This window comes from Protomyctophum bolini (genome assembly GCF_963924005.1).
Source record: "Protomyctophum bolini genome assembly, chromosome: 20".
Taxonomy (NCBI): Eukaryota; Metazoa; Chordata; class Actinopteri; order Myctophiformes; family Myctophidae; genus Protomyctophum; species Protomyctophum bolini.
The window spans coordinates 26,870,104-26,889,288 of record NC_137881.1 but is presented as its reverse complement, the minus strand read 5'-3'; the positions used below and the strand labels follow the sequence as shown (position 1 = coordinate 26,889,288).

Sequence of the window (19,185 nt, the reverse complement as noted above, 5' to 3'; positions counted from 1 at the left end):
TAAATTCTTCCACAAAACATAACATGCAATGCAGTGGTTTCACACCATCCACCACTTACCCTCTGTGGAAAGCTCCCAACATAGCATGTACTAATCCTGAGGACTCTGCCTTCTCTGTCAGTGTTCCCTCTGCCTCCAGTACTTCCCAACCTAAAACTACCTCCGGCTCTGGTACATCCAGAGGCTTCTCCACAGTTTGGACTTCCTCTGCTGCTAGCCTCTCTATTTGTAGGCTGCTGAAGACCAGAGACAAAATATTTAGGACTGCAACTTACTATATACAATTCATGCCAAACACATCAGTAGAAGGGAGGTTCCAGCCTCAAAAAAGCCTACATTACATTGCTCTCAGATACAGATACGTTACCAGCACTGTGTAGTAGCCACTGCAAGCCATGTTAGATGTTATTACCACATTTCTTTGGGTGCAGTACGTTAGTTAGACTAGTCATTGGTCCGACAAACGACAACCCACCTCAAACCCTAACCTAACCATAACCGCAAGCACGGGAGCAGGCGCTAGTCCGACATGCGTACGCATGTCGAACTAATGCTCCGTCGGATTTACATGCGGTCCCCCATTTCTTTAACTTACATAGCAATCCATGCAGAAAGCACATGGGCTCATATACTTACCCACTATTTACTGCAACCTCTACTCTTTGTCCTACATCCCTTTTCAATTTCTCGTCTGTTACAAAAATAAACACAAATACAGTTTGTACAATAAAGCATGGCACCACTTAAATATGGATACTGAACACTACACAAGACATCTCCCTCACCATATACTGTTGCTGTAGCTGGACTGCTAACAGGTACAGGGGAGATTTCAATAATGCTTGCTTCTTTGGGATACGGCTGAATTGGCTGTATAGGAGGTGCGTCTTGAGAATGTGATTCTTCAATAGAAGACAGCAATGTAGCAGCTTGTTCTTGTACTGGGTTTAGTTGTGGGAAGCCAGGGATTTGGCTCAAATGTGGACATGATGGAGCCATTGCCACCATATGTTTAATCTCATCTTTATTTCCAGCTGAACTATTTGCAAGAACAACTTTCTTCTCATTTCTTGGCTTCTCAAAGAGTGGCTTGGCGAGTGTTTTCCAATCCTGTGCCTCTACAACTGTACAACTAAGCATCCTTGCTGATGGAAACCCGGGAATACTTGAAACATATGGTGCAGATGCACATAAGCTAACCATGTTTGGTTGTCTGTTTTGAACTGGAGCAGAGGGGAACCCAGGCATGCGAGCTTCTTTTGGACAAGTTGTCAGTAATGCAGCCATACTTTTTACATTGTAACTATAGGGACGGTCAAGACCAGAAAGTGGCATGATCATCATCTCTAATGCTTTCTTCTGAGGCTTTTCCCATAAAGGCTTTGGTTCAATCAACCAGCCTATGCTTGAGACTTCAGTTATGGACGGGAAACCTCTGAGACTTGAAGCTCTGGGGCAATAAGGCACGAGACTCATCATACTAGGATTCGTGGTTGATTTGGATCGCGGCGCTGAGGGGAACCCAGGAATCCTGGATGCTTCTGGGCAAGATGGTAACATGGCCAACATTGCTTTTATTATTTCTCTGTCTTGTCTTGGATTGTCTATTGCAAAAATAGTTCTCTTTTGAAGCGCATCCCATAAAGGCTTAGGATCAACAAGCCACTGCAGTGCTGTGCCTCCTTCAGTAGACACACATCCAGGGAAACTGGACTGTTTGGGACATACTGGTACGAGGCTCAACATGTTGCATCTACGAGCAGAGGGGAAACCTGGAATTCTTGCTGCTGCAGGGCAAGACGGTGTCATGGAAAACATGTTCTTAGCATTGTCTACATCCATTCGTGGACTATCAATCGTCACTTGATGCTTCATTGGTGGTTTTAGTAATGAATCATCTTCAGCCGGCCACCCATCTCCCTTTCCCACTTCAATTGAAGGAAATCCAGGTATTTTGGATACCTCTGGGCACAAAGGGAACAGGTTAACTATGTTTAGGGCATAATACATAACTTTAGGATTTGGAAGAGATGGGAAACCAGGAATACTAGCTACTTTTGGACATGAAGGAACCAAAGAAACCATATTCTTTGTGTTCTTATTGACAACACATGGTCTGTCAAATGTAACTTCTTCCTTCTTTAGTGGCCTCTTCATCAAAGAACCCCTTTGAGCAATCCAGACTAATTTTGTATCTCCCTCTATAGACGGGATACCTGGTATACTGGAGACTCGTGGGCACAGTGGGAGGATGTCAACCATATTTGGTCCATAATACACAGTTGTAGGGTTTGGAACTGATGGAAATCCTGGGGTCCGTGCTTCTTTTGGACAGGATGGTACCAAGGAGAGCATTGTCTCCATTGCCCTCTTAACTTTTTCAGATGTGTCAGTCAATGAGACTTCCTTCATTTTAGCTTTTCGTTCCCATAATGGCTCTTTGCTCACTGTCCACCCTTTCCCCATCATATCGAGAGATGATGGGAAACCTGGGATACTGGAGACTCGTGGGCACAGTGGGAGAATATTGACCATATTTGGTCCATAATACACAGTTGTTGGGTTTGGAACCGATGGAAATCCTGGGGTCCGCGTTTCTTTTGGACAGGATGGTACCAAAAAGAGCATTGTCTCCATTGCCCTCTTAACGTTTTCAGATGTGTCAGTCAATGAGACTTCCTTCATTTTAGTTTTTCGTTCCCATAATGGCTCTTTGCTCACTGTCCACCCTTTCCCCATCATATCGAGAGATGGGAAACCTGGTATACTGGAGACTTGTGGGCACAGTGGGAGGATGTTGACCATATTTGGTCCATAATACACAGTTGTTGGGTTTGGAACTGTTGGAAATCCTGGGATCCGTGTCTTTTTTGGACAGGATGGTACCAAGGAAACCATTAATTTCAATGCTTTATCTTTTTCAGATGCGTCAGTCAATGAGACTTTCTTGACTTTAGTTTTCCTTTCCCAAAATGGCGTTTTTGACACGGTCCAATCTTTGCTCTTCATATCAAGAGTTGATGGGAAACCTGGTATTCTTGAAACCTTTGGGCATATATTTGACAGATTCACCATACTTGGCATTGTCCAGAAATAAATCTCTCTGGGTTGTGGCACAGATGGGAAGCCAGGTATGCGGGATTCTTTGGGACAACTAGGAACAAGTGAGACCATTCCCATTATTTCTTTTCCTATTTCAAAGTTGTCAGGTAATAATATATTCCTCTTCTTGACTGGCATCTCCCACAATGGCTCATGATCAGTTTTCCAGTTTTTGCAATCAGGTGTTTGAGTGGAAGCAAAACCAGCCATGCTAGAGACAGCAGGGCAAGATGGAAGAAGGTTGACTATGCTAGTTCCATAATAGACAACTTTAGGTTGAGGCACAGAGGGGAATCCTGCAATTTGAGCTTCTTTTGGACATGATGGGACAAGCAAAGCTATTCCTCTCATTCCCTCTTTATCTGCTATATCTTCAATCTGGACTGTCCTATTTTGGATCTGCTTTTTCAATAAAGGCTTTTGATCTATTGCCCAGTTTTTGCTACTAACCTCCAATAATGATGGGACACCTAAGACACGAGATACCTTTGGACAAGTAGGTAAGAGGCTTACCATATGTGACCTGTAAGATATTACACTTGGCTGTGGAACTGAAGGGAAACCAGGATTGCGAGAGTCTTTTGGACAAGAGGGTGCTAAAGCTACCATGTGTTTCATTTCACTTCTCTTTTGTTGCGATATGTCTTCAAAAACAGGTTTCATCATCTTTTTAGTCTCCAAAAAGGGTATATGATCAGAAGTCCAAGATGTATCATAATTAGCTCTCTCAGTAGATGGTAAACCTGGTATTTTGGATACTCTTGGGCAAGATGGCAGAATATCTACCATGCTTGGTCCATGAGCAACTATGCTGGGCTGTGGCACAGAGGTTGGAATTTCTTTTGGAAATTGAACCATTCCTTTCACATTCTCCTTTGATTCTTTTGCCCACTGCTGTGGCTCATCTGTGAGCCAATCTTTTTCTTCTTCAATGGGCTGTCTTGAAGGCTCAGTAGTATTCATTACACTAAGTCCAGTTTGCTGAGTGCATGATGTCTGTTCAATGTCAGGTGTCTTTGAAGATGGGAAACCTGGGATGCTTGCCACGGTGGGGCAGACTGGCTTCATAGCCACCACATGTTTGGTTAGCTCTGTATCTAATAGTAGTTTATCCAAATGAGGAGAAGATTCAATAGTTAGTATAGTCTTTTCACTTATGATGGCATTGTCAACTGAGCAATCATCTTCAAGGGAAGGGAATCGCAGTATATCTGATATTCTTGATGACAGCTCTACCATGGTTGGTTCCTTCTCTGTCTTTATGCCATCAGTTTTAGTCTTTCTAGAAGGGAAGCCCAGGATGGTGGCAGCATTGGGACAAGATTGAATCATGTTAACCACTCCTCTCATTCTCGCTCCTTCTCCTTCTCCTTCGGATGTGTCCATACTGAGTGTTGTGATCGCCTTCAATGTCTTCTCCCAAAGTACACTTCTGTCTGTATGATATTCCTCTAGCTTCTGCTCTGCAGTGAGTATTTGGGTGGATGGGAACCCTGGTACACTGGCAACGGCTGGGCATGATGACAGCAGTGAAACCATGCTTTCGTGTCTAAAAAGAGAGTGGAATCAAAGTCACTCTCGTACGGTGTATGTTTTGAAAACGTGATGAGGCCATAATAGGACCAAAGTTTACCAGAACTTATGCTGTACATACAGTACATGAATAAAATACAGTGGTATATTTCCTTAAAAGGACACTATCACCCAGCAATATTACTGTAATATATGTTTTGTTTAGCTTTACCCTCCCTCAGTGGCTGTAACATTGTCCTTGTTCACTGTGCTTATGGCAAAATACAGTAGCAATCTTGACTTAAGAAATCAGAAAATGTGAGTCAGGTGAAAGATGTGCTATTGCCTTATTTGCATGCTAGGTGGGAATTGTAGAAACACAGAGAAAGGATTGTAGGTCAGAATTGTACGTAAATGTTTTCCTTGTTGATTCTACGGTGTTATGGATGCACTAAACGAAATTTCATTGCATGTCTCATACAGTGACAAATAAAGATCTTATCTTATCTTACCAATATGGATTGCATCATAAATATTGTTGTCTGTAACATCAACAATCAACTGAAATGCATTCCAACAGCATGATAGTGTCCCTTTAAGTAAATTTACTACCACTTTGCCAGCCAATACTCTTGTGTTGGTGTAGCTGTGCTACAAAAACATTATGTAATAATAATATAAAATACTTCTCATCATTTCAAATTCTGGAAATTAAACAATGCCAGAAATGATCAAAGAGACGGTAGAATTCACTTCAACAGCTACAGTATAATATGCAACACAGATGTGACATCATGCACAGACAATGGTGAGGCCAAGCACTGGGCTCTCACACTTACCCACTATTGGAGTGTCTTATGTCTGCAGAAGCACCATCCATCATGGTGCCTGACTCTGAAATACTCTCTATTGCAAGTTCTCTGCATGACTCCTCTAGGGGCACTAAGACATGTTCCTTAGCAATCGCTTCAATATATGCTTCTTTGTCAACAGATGCTCCCAAATCATATAGCGATGTCTGTCTTTCTTGAGTGGGAGATTGGCCAGAGAGGCTGAAAGAATGGAACAATAGGGAAAAAATAACCAACCATAATTGAGGTGGACCACAAGCATAAAGCACACAAAGAATACAAGAATAACTTAGGAGTCAGTCAGATGTGGATGGGATGGTGCAAAAGCGTTACTACATAAGCAACATAGCCGAACAACAGCCTCAATTCCCATGCAAACTACGGTAGCACCACTCTCACCTCTCTTTAACACTCAAGAATAATGGCATGTCAGGAATGGAGTGCCAAATTCTGCAGTGCAAGTGGCTGAAAACAGAATTGAAAGGCAGGCTTTTCAGACACCATTCCACTGACATCACAGAGTTCAATGCAACACATTTCATTCAGCATTGAAGGTACTGTGTATAATCTTCTCCTACACACTCACCCTTTGTTTTGAATGCCCACTTCTTGAGTGTCTTTCTGTGTCCACAAGTCCCATTCCTCCTTTTGCCCCTCCAACACTGTGATACCTTCAGATTTGACTTTCTCTGAGTCATTGGATTGATCTACCTGTTGTGAGTTTATGGTTACATCATGTGGAGCATGTGGGCTAGGCAACGTAAACTGTGGCATATATTGAATGTCCTTGTCTTCTTTCTCTGAGATTGGAATGCCCTGAACATTTGAATCCGTTGGGCATGCATCTCCTGATGGAGATGGTTCTATGGCCATGAAAGTATTTGGATCACCTGACCTATTGACTGCTGTGTCTTCATGTCCTGTAATCTCTCTCTGTGTCTTTTCCATGATTGATCCAATACCAATGTCTCTTTCTTGTGCTGAAACATCATCTACCAAGCTAGAACCTTGCAAAACAACAGCAGAGGACATTTTCATTAGGGAAGTTGGCGATTCATTGGGTCGTGGGTAGGAAGGAAAACCAGGAATTGTTGCCTTGTTGGGGCATGTTGGTTTTAAGGCCACGCCACTCCTATCAATCGATGGAATCCCAATAATTGGGGATTTCTTTGGACAAGATGGCACAACACTTGCCATACTTGGAAGTACTTCTACTTTACGCTGTGGAAGTGATGGAAAGCCAGGGCTGAGAGCAATGGCTGGGCAAGATGGGACGAGAGAAACCATTTCCTTAATTACATCCTTTTCTATAGAATCATAATAGACCTGAATTGGGCTGCATTCTCTAAACCGTTCTATCCTGTCTATTGGCTTCTCCCAGAGTACAGTATCAGTCTCTACAGTTGACCAGCCCTTTTCTCTAGTATGAACAATAACTGAACATCTTGAAGGGAAACCAATTATACAAGACTTTCTTGGGCAAGTTGGCAGCAGATGTGCCATGCCTGGCTCTTTCCCTAGCATGACATGCACAGCTTGTGGTTGTGGAGCGGAAGGGAATCCAGGGATGGCAGCCTGTCGAGGGCATGATGGCTGCATACTGAGCATTGCTTTTCTGTCTCTCAAAGACAGTTCCGGGACAGCATAATCTTGGTAAGCATGTCCCTGTCTTCTACTCAACAGGTTCTCCTTAAATGACTCCCAGGCAACGTTCCAGTCATTGTGTCCAGACATGAGATGTCTTGCAGGCAGACCTGGAATTTTTGTGTGCTCTGGGAGAGTAGGTAACATTTTTTGCATGCTTGGGGTACCTTCCACAGTAACTGTTTTTGGCTGCCCGTGCCAAAGTAACTTAGAGGGAATTCCCTGAATACAAGATTTCTTGGGACATGGCGGTAACATTGACAACATAATTTTAGACATTGCTTTGTCATGCTTCAAACTTTGTCCATGTATAATGCTATGTATTTTTGCTTTACCTGATGTCCTCTCCCAAAATGTCCTTTTATTCATATGCCAAATGTCTGACTCCATGGGACATCTGGACGGTACACCAGGAATTGTAGAACATTTTGGACAAGTAGGCAGAAGACTGACCATACTTGGTATATCAGCCACCACTACCTGATGTGGTGCAGATGGAAAACCTGGTAAACGTGACTTTTCTGGGCAGGATGGCAATATGGATACCATATTTCTGACCCTTTCACTATTAAAGTAGAGGGAGTCAACATCCTCTAAATGTAATATAGCTTCAGTATTCTTATGTCTAGTGAATAATAACGTCTTTCTATCCAATGGCCATTCGGCTGCTTTAGTATGTTCTATAATTGGCATTCCCGGCACTCTAGATATCCGTGTACAAGTAGGCAGTAAATTCACCATACTGGGGACATTAGCCAATGACTGCCTGGGAGCAGAGGGAAAGCCTGGTATAATGGCCTTCTCTGGGCATGTTGGTGAAATTGCAACCATACTTTCAGCAATGTTCTTATCAAGAACGAAAGGAACATTTATAATGTGTACTTCCTTTTTCTCCAATGGTTTTTGCCACAATGGCCATTTTCCTACAACCCATTCATTGTCGGTCGTCAAACAGACCCTTTTGGAAGGCAAACCAGGCATGCTACTATGGCTGGGGAACGAGAGCATAACATTTATCATAGAGGGTTCTTGTCTGGGAGCAGAAGGGAAGCCAGGACTTATGGCTTTTGGGGGGCAAGATGGCAACATATCTACCATGCCTTTCAGGAATTGTTGGTCTTTTGAACCCCACTGCACTAAAGCTTGTCTTTTCATCAATGGTCTTTCCTTAACTGAGGTGTTCAGAGCCTGCCAATATTTGTCCTCAAAATGTATTATATGTATAGATGGTATGCCAGAAACCTGTGCTCGTTTAGGGCATGTTGGTACAAGCCTCATACTTGGTGCAAGTTTCTGGGGTGCTGAGGGGAAACCTGGAATAACAGTCTTTTCAGGACATGAAGGTAACATGGCTACTGAATTTAACATCATGGTTGCCATTACTTTCAACTTGAGAGGGTCCTGATAATGACCAATATGTAAATAAGGCCCTTCTCTATTCTTCAATGGTCTGTGCCAGAGTGGACCTCTGCCTACATTCCAGTCCTCTTCTCCGTGTGTAACAGACATTTTAGACGGTAAACCTAAAGCTCTGGATACTCTGGGGCATGTAGGCATAATGTTAACCATGCAAGGATCTTTCCTTGGTGCAGAGGGGAAACCTGGCATACTAGCTTGTCTTGGGCAAGATGGCGTCATTGTTACCATGACTTTCAGCATTTCAGGATCCTTGTAAGTGGTTTCCTGAGATTTAGAAATCCATGCACCAAGTCCCTCTCTCTCCCTCAATGGCTTCTGCCTCAGAAGACATCTATCCACACTCCAACCTTCTTCGCCAAGTAAAACAGACAATTTAGAAGGTAGACCTGGAATGCTGGCTACTCTGGGGCATGTAGGAAGTAGGTTAGCCATGCTGGGCTCTTTTCTAGGTGCAGAGGGGAAGCCAGGGATGGTGGCCTTCCTTGGACAAGATAGTAGCATATCTACCATATCCTTTACATGTTGCTTATCCTTGTGTAACCTGTCCTGAACCAGACAAGTATGTGTTCTCAATGGTCTGTCTACAGGTAATCTGCTCAATGTGTGCCAGCTGTCATTGTGTGTGTTCAATATTTGTCTAGATGGCATGCCTGTAATAATAGTCTGTTTGGGACATGTAGGGAGAAGGCTTACCATACTTGGTGTATGTGCAACATTCTGTAAGAATGCAGAAGGAAACCCCGGCATGCTGGTGCTTCTAGGACATGTCGGCAACATGGCCACCATGGCCTTCCTCATTTCAGCACCACTCACAGTATGATCCTGAACAAAAGACAATTGTGAAATGCACCCCTCTCTTATCTGCAATGGTTTCCTCCAGAGAGAACATCTGTCCACAGCCCAGGTCTGAGGTCTAATCACTGATCCCCCAGAGGGTAAACCTGGAGTCCTGGCAACTCTGGGACAGGTTGGTAGAAGGTTAGCCATATTTGGTTCTTTCCTTGGAGCAGAAGGGAATCCAGGAATACTGGCAGATCTGGGGCAGGATGGTGTCATGTCCACCATCTTTGCAATCACTGCACTGTCTTCATAATGTGCACTAGCACAATCCAGAAGCCAGACCAATGCCAGTCTATTACAGAGAAACTTCTCCAACAGTACTCTCTTATCAACAGACAAAGCTACAACTTGTGACTGCTCTACAGATGGCAAACCATGAATGATGGAACGCAGTGGGCATGTTGGTACTAGTTTAGTCATACATGGGGCTCTATCTTTTGTGTCAAGTTTAGGCTCTAAGGTAGATGAAACAGAGCTTTCCTGCCTACAAAATGAGACAACTTCCAGAGCAGTTTTATGATCATACTTTTCTTCTATACTAACAGAGCTTGGAGTCAAAACCGCCTGGTTTTCTCTCTGCCCAGTGCTTGCCCAAAGTGCTTTTTCATCTTCACGTGAGACCACAGCTTCAGCTTCCTCTATCGCCACAACCACTTTAGATGCCAAATCAGGTACATTGGAAGAAACTGCTGTGCAAGAGAGTGCAAGGTTCACATTAGATTGTATCATATTATGTGTCTCCAGTTTGTCTATTCTAGACTCTGGGGGTGCTGAGGGGAGATCAGCAGTTACTCTTGGAATAATTGGCACAGAGGTAGCCAGACTTTCCATCTGTGTTTGGCTGACAACTACTTTTTGAACAGTAGGTGTGACTTCTTGGACTTCTTGTTTTGGCTTCTCGGACTGTGGGCATTTATCAGAGGTCTTGCTCATCGATGCAGAACTGACCCCTCTGGAATGAGCCGGTGCCAAGCTAGCCAACCTCTCATTTCTGAAGGGACAAGGGACACCAAAGGATGGATGTCAGACCAAAAAGCTCAGCTTCTCCAAAATCATGAGTTTCGTGAGCAAGACTACAAGACAATTAATTTTGCTTTTAATATCCAAAATAACATTTACTTATAGAACTCATGTGATCACACCAATATAATAGGAACCTCTCTGTCTATAATCTGATCAAAACTAATCCGTTTTGAAAGTGGTGTATGCAATGACCAAACACCACACTTACCCCACATCCATAGGTGTAGCTTCACATCCCCCTTTGAGGACAACATCTTTCATATCCACTCCAATTCTCTGCATCTGTTTTATACCTTTTTCAAGGGTTTGAGATATCTTTGGCGAGTGTGCCAAGATGGGGTTAACTGGTCTGGAAGTTAGCGTGGCGTTGGTGGGAGAGACAACCATCGTACTTTGTTGTGTAGTGACAGCAATCATACTGTGAACAGGCTCTGGTTGGGCTATAGGAGTCCCTAGTTTTATGGACATCTTAGTCAAGTGACTCTTCGATTTGACCAAAGGTTGATGGGCAGAAGTAGACACGTTCTCAGGAAAACCAGGCCTTTGCTCGGGTGCAGGGGGCAGTGGCCGGGATGTTGGTGGTGGGTCTTTAGGGAGAGCCCTTGTCGGCTTTGTCTCTGCCTGATGCCTCTTGGGGTTTGGCATCTCAAAATACTGGGGCCCCGGGGCTGAAGGTGCTCTGGGACTAAAGGACAGAAGAGAGACGTCATGCTCTCAGGGCTTGGCGGTCAAACAAATGAAGCTCACAATTTACGAGATCTATGCAACACTAAGCAGTCAAATCCAGGTAATGACCCACAACTCTCAGTCAAAGTGTATCATAGAGCTCCATGTGACTCACATGCATATAGCGCACTATGCAATACAAACTAACACGTGAGTGTTTTCCCGGTGTGCATATCCGAACGCACCCTACGTCATTTCAAGGGCCAACTAACACTACTAGTAGCTAAGCTCACTTCAGACAAAACTTCCAATCAAACAAGCATGTAGTCATACCAGTCAAGTGCCACATAATGGATGAAAAAAAATCACTGTTCTTGGCCAAGCAGCAGTAATCCTCCAACATCCAACAACAGCATAACGAACTCACACACGTCACCACTAACCACATGAAACGGATGCATCGTTTTTGTTTATACATTTGGCATGAATGTGTTTTTTAATAAGTCATGGCTATTGTTCAAGCAGCCATGCAAGCGAACCGTTGAGTGAGTCCAAGTCATATACCGTCAACATACCCTATAGTCATGAGTCTGTAAGCAAAACTTCCGAAATGTGTCTAACCTCCAATTACGGCAAATAAATGAAAAGGAGATTCAGTGATATCCACCGTAAAGCACCATAAAAATAGGAGTTCTGATATCACTCAATGAAAATAACAAGACATAACAGACACATTTTTACATAGGTCTTTAATCATCTTGTAGCATGTTTGTATTTTGAATTTAGAGTCTGGCCCAGTATGATTATAATGGTTACAATAGTGGTTTAACAATAATGTGTTAGTGTTCAATGGAGATGATGCAGTTAAGGCCACATCCACCACTCCATGCATGAAAGACATCGGCCATCAACAATAGCGTCCACCTTTTTTTGTTCACTTACCTTGCAGATGATCTTATGCTCCTCTTCTCATAAGGCCTTTGACTGCTGACCATTCCAGTGGGTCCGGGTTCAGTGGCTGGACAGTGAAATATTTAGAGATCCATTGAGTCATACATAGCACAATAGCAAACACAATCAAATGTGACCATGAATACAAAGGGAAAGGTTGAAGCAATAATATGCTCACTTGTGGTTGATGGGTAATCCTCCTCTGTCAGTGTGCTTAACAGCCTCTGATATTCTAAGGAAAGAGGAAAAAATATATATTTGTTTAAATCCATTGAACACACAGAAAAGCGGAACATTTTGACCCGCAACAATCTGTCATGGTTCAACTGCTTTAATGAAAGCTACCAGCTGGGGGAGCCATATGCTGGGGTGTACACTTTGGCAGTACAAAGCAAATAGATTCAGGGAATGTTGAACATTCGCTGAATCTAATCAAGAAGGAACATGTTGGTTCCTTTTTGATGTTGTACCTGCATCTTGGTCAGAGAGGGAAGATATGGCCTCTGATGCTCTGGGAGGAACTGGAGGGGGAACGGGGGGAATTTGAGCCTGGCCAAGGGGCACAGAACAGGGGCTGAGAGGAGCAGGTGAGGAGGGGGTCTCTGCTGGAGAGGTGACCAGGGGTCTCCAAGAGGGGACATATCCAGGGGGCCTCTTGTGTGTCTGGTCCAAAGACATGCCCATAGGAGGACCAACTGAAGCAGGCAGGGTAAAACATGGAAGAGCGAAGGTAAGATAGAAAGATAGTGACAGTGAGGGGACAATTCAAAGAGTGAAAAATAAAAGTATAACTTTAAAACCAACTCAGCAGACATTGTTTTCCATGCTTTCGGCAGACGCTATAAGCTCAGTGTGTATACCTGACTGCACGGCAGACGGCAGAGAGGGGAGTTCAACGCAGAGAGCAGCGGGGCCAGCAGCATCAGCGACAGACAGAGACGAGGAGACAGAACAAGAGGCAGGAGGGGAGGTGCTGGATGAAGCGGGAGGAAGGGGAGGACGCGGGACAGTAGCCGAAGGAGGAGGGGAGGGGGTGCGATGGGCAGCGAGGGGGGGCATACATTCAGCGTCTGGGACAGAATCAGAGCTAGGAGATATTAGGGAGCCAGACAAGGGAGCGATACAAGAGGGTTTAGACCCAAGGGAGGGAGAGAGCTCAGCGGGTTCAGCGGGCGATGAGGCCATGCTTGTGTCGGCCTCGGACAAAGCAGCATTACATATCGTCTCTGTGCCCGGCTCTGTCCGCAGGGACGACGCAGGCTGCCCGGGGTCAGGGGGACAGGGACGCAAAAACTTGGGGGAGAGTTCGGGCTCGGCTAGAGGGGCCTGACATTTGGGAGGCCTCCATTCACTTTGCCAGGGAGCTGGGAGAGAGAGAGTATAGACAGAACAGAATGGAGGGATACAGGAAAATAAAGAGAGTGAAGCATTAAGAACATACAGTAGAAGCCATGGTTAGAAAAGAAAGGCGTGGAGAGAGCATTGGAGAGAAGGAGTCATGGGACGCATGCTTATCCAGTGGTTTCATAGGTTAGTAAGTTAAGGACAAGTTAAAGGGAAGAAAGAGAGAAAAGTCAAAATTAATTCTAGATTAAACTTAAATACTGGAAAACGATTAATTTTGAAACAGAAATCTATCAGCAGATATTTAATTGATATTGTTATTTCTTGTTATACATAATGCAATTGTTATGTTATGGCAATGTCATGATCTGACAGGCAGCCATTATGAAAAATGGCATTTAGGTTTGAATTACAAAGTTAAGTACTACTGTACTGTTTTTTATTCTAGTTTATAATAATCATTTTTTCCTCTGCATTATAACCATATAAAATTAAATGGGAGTTAAATGCTGCAATTTGTAACGTCGTTGAAGTGGGACTCATAAAATGTCCCTGGGACTCATCTAAAAGACCACCCCTGCATCCCGGGACTCATTACATTGTAAACCTATTTACATCACTGCTTATGCACTATAAAACCTAATGCGGGAACGGGTGCATCTCTACATTACACAGCATCTCGAGTCCCACCACTGTGGCTCTGCACGGGGTACCTGTGTCCGGGGCAGATGGCAGGCTGGTGGGCCTGGTGAGACCCTGGGAAGTGGCGTGAGCCGTGGCTCGACTGGGAATGGGGGGAGGCTGAGAGGTGGAGGGAGAGGAGGTGTGAGACCTCCAGGCGCTAGATCGAGCTGCAGCGTAAGTGGCTTGGAGGAGAGAGGAGGATGGCAAAAACGAGAAGGAAATAATAAAATAAAAATTGATTAAAAAGTCGGAGAGGTAGTGAATAGAAACAGGTGACGATAGCATGCATCTTTAACCTTGGGGATTAGCCAATTGGAAATACAATAAACAGGCTTCTTATTCTTTTTTTTGTATACCCGTACATACACGTAAATAATCGGACTAGTTGAAGCTCTGAGCGTCAGCTATTCAGATGTTTTGTTTTCCCCCTGGAGACATGCTCAAACCGTCTAATGAAAAAAAAAAAAAAAAAAGCTCTAGTACCTGATTCTGGGATGTCAGAGATGGGGGGAGAGTGGACAGGTGGGACAGAAGCAGCAGCAGCAGCAGGGGGAGAAGATAAGGCAAAGGTGGTGAGCTCAGGGAAGGAGCCGGAGAGGGCTTTGGGAGCGAGGGGGGTGAAGGAGGGAAGAGCAGGGGGGCCCTGCAGGAAGAACTCCATGGGAGAGGAGTCACTGTGGAAGCTATGTGGTCTCCGAGGGAGAGCGGCGGCCACTAAGGAGACCATGCGGGGCAGAAAGGGATAGTGGTTGGAGAAGGTCAGCATCACAGCGTACCATCCCAATTTCCTCTCTAGTCATCTGTAGTCCTCTCTACTCATATCAGGAATATTTGGAATATCTGTCCTGTTTCAACAATTTACAGTAGCTCTTTCGTTCTACCTCTATTCTTCTTCCCTTTCTTGAAAACTGAAAATGCCTGTGAAATCTGTAAACCTGTGATGTGACAATAAAGTAGCTGTGTTTGAAGTTGAAATAGTATATTCCAATGTTTCTCAATAACGGGTGCGGGAACTACCCGGGGTTATATATAAAAATAATGGTATAAAGTGGGAGTTTGTTGCCTAGTGCATATCAATTTCAAACTGTGGGTACACGAAATGAAAAAAGATTTGAGAATCACCGTTCAACCTGACCTCACTTCCCCTACACGCGGTACATTTTTACACTTTCAGAGTTAATTTATTTTATTGTATAGTAGGGATGTTAATAGTTAATCAATTAATCGTTGTTAAGAAATTATGCGGTTCAATCATTGGGCGGTTTTCTGTGAACGTAATGCTGTCTGCATGCGCACAGCTGAGGAACACACATGTGGGCCTGTTAAAAACCACCTTGGTAGTCACAGAAACATCTCTGCTTTTGCATATGATGTGACAGACAATTCAGTGCACTTTTCATTTTTATCCCTCATACAAAGATGCCATTGCCTGGACATGTATCGCAAATAGTCAAATAAATATTTGACTAAGGAATATAATATGCCCTTTGTATTCTTTCTGTATATCAGCAAAATGTTGATTTCTATGTTGGACATTGAGGGAAATTAAGATTCTCAGATAATTAAAAAAAGAGCTGCTTATCAACTAACCGGTTAATCGATCGATAAGGTTATCAAAACTTATCAATTATCAATTAATGAATGAATTGATAATTCCCATCCCAGCATCCCTATTGTGTAGAAAGTTAACAACGGGCGGAGCCAAGTGCCATAAATATGCCATTGGACAGATGAGCACATTCGCTGGCAAGCTGGACCTGCGCTATGGAAACGAGGCAATTACTCTCCGAAACGTGGTAATAAATGTCAAACAGATAAGAGTGGAGAATGTGATTATGCTGGACCATTCTGTTCATTCCTCTGCACTCTGACATGGGCTTACTTATTAAAACAGCAGAGGGTGGTCTAAGACCATGAGAGATGCATACAGTATTACATAACTCCAAATCATCAGCCGACGTTGTCCAACAACCTCTTTGGAGAGAGAGCTATAGCAGCAAATCAATTAGTTTAAAGCCCACCTCCACTATTCTTAGCGTTTTACAGCTGTTTAATGTGTTCCACTGCCAACCTATCATGGTTCCAAAGGCACCATAGAACATTTCTGATGTTTCTGATAAAGCACACGTTTTCCAACTCCTGCTGGTATTTGTCTGAAAGAAAGTGTGTTATCCAGATCCCATGGTCCGGAAGGGCGGGTCGAACTGAGTACGGCCAGCTGGTTATCAATACTGTAGGGAGTGTAGGCTATACTGGTTTGAATTTAACTTTATGTTATAGGTGGAATTTTCTTTCACAAGAATCAACCTAGTCCTCCTTTGTCTTTCACAAGAACTCAACCTAGTTCTCCTGGTTGCCATAGCGACCTGATGTATGCGGTTTGGTATGGAAGACAATTGGGTGAAAAGCAAAGTTGTCTGGACACCAGGGGCTTTAAGAGTTATGGATGTATGTATGTGTAGTGTGTGAACAAATCAATTATTATTTCAGCTAAGACTATAAAGCCATCTGGACCATTCACAGCAATGGCCTGCATGTTATTTTAACACTGAATGTGTAAAGCCATTTTTACACGGTAAGTGTTAAATTAACATTCAGGATTTTGCTGTGCACAATTCCCGATAACGACTGGGCCATATAAGAATCTTTGCATACTAGCACAAAGGATTGTGAACAAATACAGACATCAAATGCATCAAATCCCACGAGACCAAAAGGGAACAGCAATGGTCTCTCAGCCAGTACCTGAGCCTGCACCAGGCTGGAAGATTTTAGGCAGGGCAGGTGGGTGAGCGCGGGTAAAGGCTGGCAATGAGTAGGCATAGACAGAGGGCCGTTGGCTGGCATCGGTCAGCCTGGTGCGGGGGAGAGATGCCACCGGGGCAGAGGGGTTTAGGGGTAACGGGGGTACGGGTAGTGGTGGGCGGGACAGTACAGGGACGACGGTGCCACCAGAGCTCCTGTCCATCTCTGAGTGACAGGCGAGAGGAAGGGATGGAGTGACATATGGAAGGGAAGAAAAGAGGAAGGAAGGAGTAGAGAAAAAGCCATCAAAGAAATGACATTATGGAACTTACAGAGACACAGAGAAAGACAAAGCAGAGGAAAGGGTATGATACGTGGGAAAATAATAGAAGATATGTAGGAATGGACAGGGATAGTACTCAGATACTCATCCAGAACTATTAAACTACATGTAGGAATCTCATTCAGTAGCTTCATACCAGGACTGAAACTAAGTGGAAAACAACTAATCACTCAAGTAGTCTCTTGATAGCCTCGCGTAGCCAGCCTTCATCTGCCATTGCAATGCATATTGCCCCCCAGGCAGATTAAGTCTGGCCCCTCTCAATTGTGCCGAAATGGTGACGAGCCAACCAGATTCGTCTGGAACCAGGCTATAACCAACCAGGGCCCAGTATGCAAATATGGGGCGGGACATTGCAGGAAAAAAAATCGAACACTGAGAGGGACGAGACTAATATCCACGCGGTGATATTAGCATCGCTGCTCAAGGCTAGTCTCTCCCAGTCTGAGTCTCACACTAAGGCCTCACTCACACCTATACATCTAGCATGCAACAATGTTGCATGGTTACCTGTGGGGCCAGAGTCAAACACAGGCCTCCAAGCCAGATCCTGTACCCTCATGGTAGGAGGGCCAGGGCCTTCCAGAGAGAACAGGCAGCAAGGGGGAGGCAAAGGGACAGGAAGAAGAAGAAGGAAATCACAGAGAAAACATATTTAAAATAGCAGGAAAGAGGTTAGAGGAGCCAGCAGTTTAGATAGCAGCAGTTCAAAGCAGCATAAAGGCTAAGGTAGGTGAAAGGTGACCCCCTCCATTGGCCTGGCACCCCGGGGCTGCAACCGGAGAGGGGCTGCAAAACGTCCTCACCGGCGCGTGGCTGCCGTTGTGCAATCATTTCCAGAATCAAAATCCTCGATTTAGACCGTGCACATGTTGCAGTATGACGCCACGCAGTGGCAGACGCATCCAATGGCAGCGTTGTGTACAAGTGTTTTTGTTTTGTTGCCATCTCTTTCGCTTGCATGTGATCGTGCACTTAATCCATAGGGCAGGCTGAGTGATAATACCTCAGGCGTTTGGGCCTTAGCTGTTTGGTTCCCCTTAGCTGACCGGGAATCTCACTACTGTCACTAGAGCTCATACAGTGATCTATACTTAGTTGGGGGCCAGTGTAACACCCCCCAAAATAGCAAACATTTACATTACATTCGCCTCACGTGTCATATGTGATCAGGCGTCTCTCTGCCGGCTTCCTAAAAGATGAAGATTACTTTATTTATTTTTTCTCCTCTCCTTTTCTTTAATTTTAGAGTTGCCAATACATTTTTTTTTTACCCCTTTGTCTCCCAAATGTAGTTTGTTGTGATATACTACTGACTCACCTGCCAGTGAGAAGCCCTCACCGGGAGGACGTAGAACCTACTCCCTGTTAACAGATGCCACCCCCAGCCTGTAGGAATACATGGAATGACCTAGAATATATTCCTCCCCGAACATGGGCCAATTGTGTTTGCAACTTTGCATAGGCGCCCGACATGGCTGCACCACGGTGGATTCGAACCCACAACCTCTGTGGTGGTGGTGGACAGGGACTTTACCACTGCGCCACCCGAGCGCCTGGAGATTACTTCAATTTCAATGTACACGAGGCAATTTAAATATGTTTTCGCATATGCCCCATGAGTATCTAAGTCGTCAGAGAGGTCAGAGTGCAGGCATGCATGCAGTCAGTGCCAGCTGGATCAGTTTGGGGGTTCAGTGCCTTGCTCAAGGGCACTTTTGAGTTAGAAATGGTGGGCACAGAAGATGTATTACCAGCCACCAGCTCACAACTGGAATACACCCTCTTGTTGGTACCGGGACTGAAACAGTGACCTTTCGTTTACTGGCCGGCCACTTTACTTCTTGGCCAACCTGCCTCTAAATAAAGACAAACTGGGGACCTGACATTCCTCTCTCCTTTAAAAGACAAAACAGTCTTTTGTTTTTGTAAGTTCACGAGTATCTGAGTATCATGCATATATCTTCTGCCCGAAGATATATGCATGGTAACTTAATTTGATATGCTCCTGTTGGGGGGTTTGTTATTGTGTTTGTGGTAATAATTACTAAGGACGCCGAG

General features: G+C 44.3%; 1 protein-coding gene across 13 annotated transcripts in view; it reads right to left on the bottom strand.

Annotated features, from left to right (window-relative positions):
• Window positions 1-19,185, bottom strand: part of ehbp1l1a (EH domain binding protein 1-like 1a) — a 49,553-nt gene that overhangs the window by 17,220 nt on the left and 13,148 nt on the right. For 3 of the 13 annotated variants that reach the window (XM_080792062.1, XM_080792052.1, XM_080792063.1), the window contains exons 7-21: window positions 17,635-17,703; window positions 16,782-17,006; window positions 14,520-14,750; window positions 14,066-14,218; window positions 12,869-13,372; window positions 12,479-12,703; window positions 12,187-12,240; window positions 12,000-12,075; window positions 10,600-11,076; window positions 6,052-10,359; window positions 5,865-5,930; window positions 5,454-5,666; window positions 786-4,651; window positions 637-691; window positions 60-236 (exon numbers count right to left, since the gene is read on the bottom strand). In XM_080792062.1, the coding sequence (XP_080648188.1) occupies window positions 60-236; window positions 637-691; window positions 786-4,651; window positions 5,454-5,666; window positions 5,865-5,930; window positions 6,052-10,359; window positions 10,600-11,076; window positions 12,000-12,075; window positions 12,187-12,240; window positions 12,479-12,703; window positions 12,869-13,372; window positions 14,066-14,218; window positions 14,520-14,750; window positions 16,782-17,006; window positions 17,635-17,703 (10,699 nt within the window). The remainder of the gene's footprint in view (window positions 1-59; window positions 237-636; window positions 692-785; window positions 4,652-5,453; window positions 5,667-5,864; window positions 5,931-6,051; window positions 10,360-10,599; window positions 11,077-11,999; window positions 12,076-12,186; window positions 12,241-12,478; window positions 12,704-12,868; window positions 13,373-14,065; window positions 14,219-14,519; window positions 14,751-16,781; window positions 17,007-17,634; window positions 17,704-19,185) is intronic. The other 10 variants (XM_080792060.1, XM_080792057.1, XM_080792061.1 and 7 more) reach the window with 10 other exon arrangements.